Source organism: Gavialis gangeticus, unplaced genomic scaffold, assembly GCF_001723915.1.
Source record: "Gavialis gangeticus isolate Ggan-Ray unplaced genomic scaffold, GavGan_comp1, whole genome shotgun sequence".
Lineage (NCBI taxonomy): Eukaryota > Metazoa > Chordata > Crocodylia > Gavialidae > Gavialis > Gavialis gangeticus.
This window is the reverse complement of record NW_017729024.1, coordinates 160,925,618-160,935,680: the sequence shown is the minus strand read 5'-3', so window position 1 is coordinate 160,935,680 and position 10,063 is coordinate 160,925,618. Positions and strand designations below refer to the sequence as shown.

The window sequence follows — 10,063 nt, the reverse complement described above, 5'->3', positions numbered from 1 at the left end:
GGTCCCTTCCAACCCGACTTCTATGATTCTATGATTCTATGATAAGTACCATCAACACTGCCTGCAGAAGCTCCTGTGAATCCAGTGGGTAGACAGACACACCAATGTTAGTATCCTTTCGCAAGCAAACACCATGATCAGTGAGGGCACTGTTCATCCGACATCAATTTCGCCAGGCCAGCCATATCTTCCAGATACCCAACTCCTGACTCCCAAAGCAAGTTTTATTCTCCCAGCTCAGTCAAGGCATATGCTCAAGAGGATAGCAGAGAAAGTGCTTCAAGGACATCCTCAAAGCCAGCTTGAAAAAAATGCAGCATCAATATCAATTTGTGGGAGACTATCACCCAGGACTGCCCCAAATGGAGGGAGAGTCTGCTGCAAAGGTCTCAATACTTTGAAACTTAACAACGAGAACAGGAGATGGAAAAACAGGAGCAGTAGAAACAGCATGTCGTGAACCAAACCAAGAATGCAGAGTCACCCACCCCACACAGAAACTTGTGCCCAAGCTGCAGCAGTCTGTTGATCCCAGGTAGGCCTCATTAACCATCTTCAGACCCACAGATAAGACAATCATCCTTGATTGTGAGAGATTTCCAATGAGTTTAGGTGCTAGTTTGGTAGGTTGCAGACATGTTTGCTTGTCTTTTAAACTGTTGGGGTGTTTTTGTCTCATATTTTGCAGTATGCAGTCAAATCTCAATGACTGCATACTTGTATTGAAAATTATGGTGCACAAAACGCTGACAAATGCACACAGTAATCAAATGGAAACAGAGACAAATATTTGCTTTCTTAAATGGTCTGGTCTCTAAGTGGTGACTCATGTAACATGAGAGAATCTGAGACTTTCAGACAGAAAGATGTGTTTTAAGTTGATAAAGTCCCTTTACAAGAAGAGATACTTTATCACTTGCCATTGTTGCACCCTGGCTTCAAGTTTCCAACATGTCTTTGGCACTGTTTCACCCCGACTTCCTTTGACCCATCTGGATAGCATACAGATCATTGTCCATTGTCATTGTCTGTTTCTGGAGGGAGCCCCTCCAGGGCTAGAGAAAGACTATGTGTACTTAGCTCTAAGTGTACTTGGAGAATTCAGAGGAACAGCAGATTCACCCAGAGGGAATATGAATTCAAATACACTTTCAGCTTTTAACAATAGTTCTTCTTAGATGTCGTTTGCACATGCCCAGTAAGCCACATTTGCTCCAGCCACTTACTGAATAGAACATCTGTAGTCACTTCGGCTAGATGAGAGGCTGGGTTTAGCTTATTTCTGGAATCTCCTTTCTGATTGTGATAACACTTCAGACTTACCACTGCATCAGTCCACAAAACTAAATCCTCTTCTCTTTCCCAGCAGCAAACAACTGTAAGTCAGGTTGGGATTTTTGTTTATTCAAAACCATTTTTAGACTCTTAGAAAAAATAGAGAGCTTTTGATATATAGAAGATGCATTTATATTCTACATCCATTTCCCAGAGCCTGGCAAGGCAACAGTCACCTCTTCCTGATCTCCCTAACCTACCCCTCTTCCTCTTATTGTCACCAAGACAAATGATCATTTCTACTGGTTTTTCCTGCAGCCAGTGATAAACACCAAGGTAATGTGTTGTTTAGTCCTTGGCCAATTTATTTATCCAGTTGTTTTTTCATAAGGCCTGAGACATGTAGGTGATTTTTCTCCCCAGTGCCCAATCTCTTTAATCATCAGGATGAAGCCTGGAGACTAGACTAGAAAACCATTTTCAAAATGTGAAATTTTCGTCATCTCCCACTTTCCTGCTGTGCTGAGGCTTTCTGCAGCATCAGTGTTCCCAAACCTGTGGTTTTTTCACTTAGAGATTGGTTTTTCAGATTGTCCAAAACCTTGCAGAAGTATTAGTCAGGTACACAACGAAGGCCAGGTAACGCCATTACCCCATTTTCTAAGAGTTATGTCAATCTATACAGCTGAGGAGACGTCTCCTTCTGACCCCACACCACACCACAACTGAAACGTTTCACTCAGATACAGTTCAGTGGCTTAATTTCCCCTCCTCACTGGAAAGAAATAACCACAATCGATTTAGCATTCGGAGGGAGGCAATCTGGGTTCCAAATGGCTATATTTCTTCTCTAATACATGGTGCTGCATCATAGCATTGCAGAGGTTTCTATGCAGAAGAGAAGGTACATTTACAGGACACAACTTCCTAAATGTTATGATGATATAGGCTTTTAGATAGGTGACTCTTAAGATTAAATGTATAATGCAAATAGGTTTCAACAATAGACTGTTCAACTGCAATCTAACCTCATTGCTTCCAGAAAATAACAGAACTACCCAGTCTGAGCTGTCAGCATTATGTATTATTGGTATCACGTTTAAAATCAAAAGTTGCAAGCTCTTTGTCTCAACAGTGTGACAAGGAGAGTGCCACAAGTTTATATTCCAAAATGCTGTGAGCTACTTTAGTCAATGGTACATTGCAAGATTAAAGTAAAAATGCAACTCACACAGCCCATTGCAAGGTTTAGTCTTCAGTATGTGCTTAATGTTGGAAAGCAGCAAGTCTGACTTGGTGAAAATAAATCAATCACAGAGCTGCTTGGAAGTTAGATACTCTAAAAGTAATGAAACACTGTGCAAATACAGAAGCAGAGGTTTCAGCAGACACCACATACAAAGGAATAAACTGAACCTCTTTACTTAGAGCTTTGTGACCCTGGGTTGTTTCCATCAGGAGCATGGGGAGAAAGGATGCCAAGTTTAGAGTTAAACACAATTGTTTAATTAAAATGAGAGCAGCCACTGACCTTGCTTCTTGTCTGGATAGAAAAATCTGCCCGGTGGAGGATTTCTACCATAGCAGAGCACTGGAATGTGAAGGAACTGAACCCAAAAGGAAAAGTTTGCAATCCAGCTTCTCTGGACATATGGCATGTTTTAGTTGGGGGAAACAATACAGTGGACTCAGCGTATTTAGCAAACTCCTAGCTGGAGAGGAAAGTGTAAAGTTGCATGGCAAGCGGTAGAGGGAAATTAATGCAGAGAGAAAGCTTCTTCGTACAGAAAGAGCAGAGCAGCTTTTCCTGAAAAGGGGAGTGATTAGAAATCCGGTGTCTGATTTCTGCAGGGGGAGGAAGGAGGGCCCAGTAAGGAAGTAATTTCCAGGGAATCCCTCATTCACTGAGAGCGTTATGCTAATACATTAATGTCAGTTCTCATGAACCCTGCTCTCCAATCCTCCAGTGGCTGATCCTGCCTGGGAGAGGCTGGAAGATGGATCTGGAACAAAAGCTGCCTGGCTCCGTTTCTGGAACCAAGATAACAAAATCAAGTGTCCTGGAGGAAGTGAGCAGCAGCCCCCATAGGCTCTGTCCTGGGAGTAGTGATCCTAGCCCCACAAGCACGTGTCATATGCATGCATTCACTTCTCTTTTGCTCATGATGTCCTGTGAGTAACTCAGGTTCCAGGGCCCTAGCCTGAATCTGCACCAGCCTGCAGCCCCTGGTACAATGTGCTGTCCCCTGATATACCTGGTACCAGCTCAATCCTAGCACCATGCAGACTTGAACAATTGAGCTTTGCTCCGTCAATAGAATTCAGAACTTATTTGGCCTGAGACGTGAAATCTCAACCTCTCGCCCCCCAAAAACCAACCAAAGCATTGGTACAAGCTCCCCAGACTACCGTTTGTGCATGGTGATGCCTCACTGGAGCTCCTCAGGCCACAGCAGGTCTGCCCTCTTCCTGTTCCCCCCTCCCCTCCCCTCCCCCTTTTCTGTGCCTCATGTAGACTGCTGCCCAGCCAGCACCCACGTCCAAGCTATATTGTGCCAGGCTAGAGCTGCTCCAAGCGGCGTGCCAGGTAAATGTCAGCTCCGGTCATTGCATCCAGCCTCCCTAAATTCTAAGAACATCGCGATCTTTCCTGGACGTACAAATACGGCATCATGAGAAATTCATCAAATAAAAGATATTGTTTACAGAACCTGAAGCAATTACATTTTCTTTTAGCCCACAGTGTCCCTTTCCCTTGATTGCCTCTCTCTACTCTGTTTTTCCTCACACTGCCATGTCATATTAGCCTGTAAACACCTCAAGGCAGGAACCATGCCTTTGAGCTTGTCGGGGAATGCCCTGTCTTCAGGCAGGTGTCCAGGTTGTAGCCGTATTGGTCTAGAGGAAAAAGCAATCAGGGTTCATGGACAGAGGTGATATCTTTTATTAGATCAACAAGATTTTTGCAAAATAATTTCTTTAATTGCAAACTGTCTTCAGGCATGCCTTTCAGGCCATCTATGCAGCTAACCATCCGAAGAGGGTGCTCTTCCCTCCACCTCCCAAGCCTCGAGGCAGTGAGGGCAGGAACTGCTAAACAGCTGTTTCCTTGCACCTCTGCGATGGCAGCAGCCGTCAATGCTGGCAGAAGAGACCACAGCAGAGTTTGTTCCTGCCGTTGCAGCAAACTCCAAGACAAAAATTAGGCCACAGCCCTTGAGCAATCAGTAAAACTAGGAATATTCTGTGATTCCCACCGGGTTTGCTTTTCCTAGTCCTTTGGAAGTATTACAGGCCAGCCATAAAATGTTCTCTCTCAGGTTACTTTTAGTAAAGGAATCTCCTGTCTCATGTTTCCTTTCTTACATGGTTCTGAAACCCGATTCGTCATAGAGGATTTTTTCCCCTAAAAGTTTTTCTTCCCAACAAAACTGCAGGACTCAAAATGTACCTCCTTCCATTACTGAGGTGGAGGGATCTGCTTATACAGGCTGCTCTTCTCACAGCATGCCTTGCTGAATCCTCTGCCGTTCCCAAGAACAATAGCCTTAGCAAGCTTTGCAGGGTTTCCTTAACTGTCACGAGATCTCCCAACTGGTGATCATATAATTATGACTAATATTTTTTACCAAAAATTCATACCTGATACTGGTACAGCATGGTACATCAGCACATCTCAAAATATTTTACAAAGGAAATCAGAAGCTTTAACTGGATTTTACAGATGGAGAAACTTTGACTGACTGCCATAGTCACCCAGCAGGCTAGTAGCAGGGCCAGGAAGTGAATCCAGGCCTTTTGACTACCAGCAGAGTGCTTCATAGACCCAAAATAAATTAATTTTGAGATTTACAGGGCTTCTTTCAATTTTTTTTCTTCATAGGAAAACTGAAGGGCAGAGTTAAGAGTTAAGGTTGTCTGGATATCTCAGCTAAGCATTCCTAAACAGGTTTGATTTCTTTTAAGTTTAACCCTAACGCTGAATTTCTTGTTTCAGGGACAATGATAAGATTCTTGTTTTTACCTTTAAAAATCACTGCTATCTACTTTCACACTTAACTCTAATTTAGCTTTTGGGGGAGGGGGTGGTTATGGTTTAGGCACTCTGCTCCCTGCCTCTCCCGGGTAGTCTGTACCATCAAGATCTAGACACACAGTCTTACTGAAATCAATGGAAACTTCTGCTTACAGCTGATGGAGCAATATTAATTTAGAGGGCATATTTAGTACCTTTCTTATTGAGCCCTTTCAAAAGCACTCTCAGTTTATCTCTCTGACTTTAAGGAATGAGAATATTTAAACTACAGAGAATCAGATCTTAAGAATGTGCAAAAAAAATCAAATTTAAAGTCAGTTGGAAATGCAACTTCTCATCATGAGACGTGATGGAGCTGTGGAAACAAAAACATGCTTACAGAAGAAAATGGATATTTGATTCATGAGTCATAGTGTGTGCTTTGCTAGTTACTGGAACAATGGTGCAAGGCTACAAAAGAAACCTGTGTCTTATGAAGTGTATGATAATGAGCTACACTCACTGTAAGATGATTTGTTTGCTGCACTGAGATTTATTTAATATGTATCTCCTGTGCATTTTTTGAGTAGATGACTGTGTATGGTATAGCTACTGTATTACGGAGAAGATGTCCTCAGGGACCGTACCAGGAAACTAGCTATCAGGAGTCTCTGGAGAGTCTACTCCCATCTCTGCCACTAATCTGCTTTGTGACATTGAATAACTTGTGTAACCTTTCTAGCCCATCACTTACTCATCTCCAGAACGAATGTCATAATGCGGGGGTGTCAAACTCATCTGGCTCCTTGGAGCCAGATGACTGGGAAAGGGCCACTCACAAGCAAAAAGAACGGCATGTGGCCAGCCCTATGGACCTGTGCCCTCCCCATCCCTCCCCCCGCCATGCCGGATCCAGCACATGTGGCACCTACTCTGGCTGGTGGTGGGGAGAGGGCACATCACAGTCAGGATGGGTCCTGGACTGACCCGAGCAGACACCATGTGAGGTGTGTGTCCCAGATCATGCAAAGGAGTAGCTATGTGTAGCACAGGTCCTGAGCTGGTTGGAGCAGGCAGTGTGTGCAGTGTGCATCCCAGGCCCTATACATGTCATATATGGGCCAACTCAACATAACACTCAAACATAACACCAAACTCAAACACCAGACTCAAACATAACACCAGGGGCCAGAGGATGGGACTCTGCAGAACAGATCCAGCCCACAGGTTGGACCTTTGATACCCCTGTCATAATGCTAGCCTGCTTCACAAGGTGTGTTGTGATACTTGCAGTGCTTAATGTTCTACAAGCACTTGGAAACCGTTGCTACCTATCCCCTCCCTGATTTTGATTACTATTCACAGAGCCATTATGACTGCAAAATCATGAGACAGAGACCGAGAGAGAAGAGGCTAGGACCAGAAGGATAGTCTTATTGTTAGGAGACTTCGTTAGGAGATCTGAAAAATACAGGTTTAATTCTGGCCTCAACTGCAGATTTCTCATGTACCTTGGAAAAGTCTTTCAATTTCTTACTAAAAGGAAGGAAAAAGTGCTTTCTGCCTGAGAGTAGTGTTTTGTGGCTATATAAAATAAGCATTAAGAGTCAACCTGATGCAACATTAATAGTAAGTACTGCAGGTAAACTAGTTACTTAGCAAGATATAGGAAAGGAACATTTTGCTGATGCTGTGAATTAGGTAGTTCACGTAATCTAATCTATGTGCTTCTTACCTTATAATTAGAGACCTCATTAAATTGTGGCAAAACAAAGGGGTTTTTGTGGCCAGAACCCAGCAAACAGAGCTGATTTTGTGGCAGCCCTGCCCCTCAGTGCTGATTGGCAGACAGGCCCTGCCCCTCAGTGCCGAGAGGCTCTGGAGGGAAGGAGGGATGAGAGCAGCCATCATTGTGATTGCTGACTGCCCTTCCTGAAGCCCCACTCTTTGGTGCTGATTGCCAGAGAGGCCCCAGTGGTGGGGGGATGTAGCCATCATCTTGTCTGCTGCCCTTCATGCCACCTCACCAGCTGGCACCTTCCCCTCCCAGCAGCAAGGACTGGTGGCTCCCACCGGGGAGCCAGCATTCTATTTTTATTAAGTTTTTTTATTGTTGATTTTGTGGATTTCATGGACACTAAATCTGCAAAACTGTGAAGTAGGTCCTTACTTATAATTTAGAACTTTTGAATATAATTAGAACATTAAACACTGGGACTGCAAAACTGTATTTTTAGTAATTTCTAATTTTAATTAAAAACTCCCTGAATAGGAGAAGAGAGGAGAGGAAATCCTGAATCTCTGAAAGAAGCAGTAGGAAAGGTATGGGAGTTTTGAAGAGAGAAATGGGGGAAGAGTAGATAGAGCATTTTGTTTCAGAATCAGCCATCAATGAGAAAGTAAAGAGGCATTAACTTATGAAGAGGATCAAGTATAAAGCAATAGGAACTTGCCTGAGAGAGTGCACTGAGAAGGAAAAACAATTTAGGCATGAGAAAACTGCAAAAGGAAAAGCATAGCTTAATTCCTAAGAGTCCTGTGGTAAGAGTCATTTAGCAATAGAAAGGAAACAAGACAGGATACAGCTCAAACATGCAAAAATGTTACACCCCTGAGTTCAAGCCTTGACACAAGCAGGACCCATCAAAAAGAAGATATGACATTAGGAGCAGATGACGATGGCCTGCAAGAAGTCTGATACTTAGTATCATTAAAAACCAGGATTTGTATCTCCATACCCATTGTGAACATTTCTAGTATTCTAGGCCCTTTCTTCGTGTAAAATTGAATGTATCCTTTGCCTTATCTTAAGTAGTGCAACTTTACTATACACTGGGCACATCTACATGAGACACTAACTGTGCAGTAACCTAATAACACTGTGCAGTAGTGTGCCGGGCAAAAACCGTGCTAATACACTACTGTGCAGTAGTATCAAACTACTGCACAGTAAGCATCACTAAAAACCCATGGACCAGTGCTGCTGCACAGTAGCATGAATTACTGCATATTACTTTAGTACTTGGTTAACCAAGTATTAAACTTCATGAGCAGTAACTATGGAGCATTAATGAACGTGTATACACGCCCTCTGTGTATTATTACTCTGTGGATTTTTGTCTCATTTGCATTTCTTTTTGATTACTCTTTACCTTGGTATATCATTGTAGCTCTCAGTAGATATGGCTTCTTTTGATTTAACATAATGATTCCAAAATGGCATAATGATTAAAACATTGTATATGTATAGCTCCACATAAGTTTTAAAAGTTTTGCTTTTCTGTCTTCAATCAAAAAAGGCTCAGATGGAATGAGCCAAGAAAGTTGTAGACTCCAAACTACAGTCACAAGGATGGATTGTATATATATGAGCTATATACAAATAATGGAAAACATATGATGACTGGTAAACCCAATAGAAGTGTTGGTATTAAAGGAATTATGAATTGTTGTATACCATAAGTACAAGCCATTGAGTCAAAATAATAAATAAGGATTTTGAATATAAAGGTGAAAAACAGAAAAAAGTTATTTATGTTACTAGACATTCTGGAGGACAAGGAAGGGTCAGTGGGCCTAGAGAGTCAAGAATGAGAACTTTTAGGGAGAGGAGAAGAAAAATCAGCCAAGAATCAAGAAAGATCCCAGGTTCTAAAACAATATATCTGAAATTGGCAGCTGATGCTTATGCTAAGTGATAATCAAAGGTAGCGTGGATGGGGACCCAATAATCTTCTACAGATATTTGGATGGTCTGAATACTGAAAGGGAGGGGAATTACTCATCATGGTGCCATAAGATATAACCAGAAGTAACAGACTGCAAGTGATAAAGGAAGTACAAATGGGCTGTCTACTCCAAAATTCTAATCATAAAATCTCTTGGTTGGGATTGTCTTTCAAGGGAAGTGCCATAATCTTCTTTCCTATAGACATGGAAAACAATTGGACAAAGGATCTGTGAATTGTATTATTCAATATGGAAGAGTTACTCATACTAAGGGCCAGAATCAGTGTCTATTTAAGTCAGTGAAAACATTCTGTGACAGGAGTATCGCTATCAGAGCCTTTCCGGGGTGGCTCCGCCCTCCTGCAATGGGCCAACCGCCTGCTTACTCGCCTGTCACGCCTTGATCTTACTTGATTAGAAGATAGTTGTAATCAGCGGGAGGCTGCCCATTTTTTCCTGTGCCCCGGTGACAGGGGGCGCTACCTGCAGCTACTTTTCCTCCCCTACACCGCAGCCCAAGCCTCGCAGATGGAGTTGACGTGGCTTGACCTGGGCCCTGTTATGTTCTGGCCCTCCTCTTTACTCCTGGGGCTCCTCACTGACCCCTCTCTCTCACTCTGGGGCTCCTCGCTGCCCCCTCTCTCTCGCTCTGGAGTTAGGGCCACTGCACCCCACAAATGCTGCACCCTGTCAGGTGCCAGGAACCCCCACGTTACTGGGGAGTCCCTATGAGGCCTCCTCCAACCCCTAACAGCCTCACCCGGTCCTCTGGTCAAAACCGTAAACATAAAACATAAAGCCCCTGGGCTACAACATAAAAACTAGACCATCCGGTCAAACAAAATCTACTCCCTGCTAGAGAGTGAGGGAGCAGAGGGTAAGGAGGGCTCTCCAACCCCAGTAGCGACCGGGAGATGCTCTCACTGCCAGAGTCCTCCCCTCTGTCTGTCCGAGCTGAGTCCCTACTCCCACAGCTGCTGGAGAGGGACTGCTCTCCTGGCCTCCTACCTGGGCTTAAGAAGGGATAAGCCCTGCCCCTTCCTG

At 43.5% G+C, this 10,063-nt stretch overlaps 1 protein-coding gene across 3 annotated transcripts in view; it reads right to left on the bottom strand.

Moving 5' to 3' along the window:
- Positions 1 to 3,077, bottom strand: part of ADAMTS12 (ADAM metallopeptidase with thrombospondin type 1 motif 12) — a 474,912-nt gene extending 471,835 nt beyond the window's left edge. For all 3 annotated transcript variants that reach the window (XR_002097463.1, XM_019517990.1, XM_019517991.1), the window contains exon 1: positions 2,807 to 3,077. Coding sequence is in view for 2 of the 3 variants with exons in the window: in XM_019517990.1 (XP_019373535.1) it covers positions 2,807 to 2,933 (127 nt within the window). In the remaining variant the exon portion in view is untranslated. The remainder of the gene's footprint in view (positions 1 to 2,806) is intronic.
- Positions 3,078 to 10,063: the final 6,986 nt, after the last annotated feature.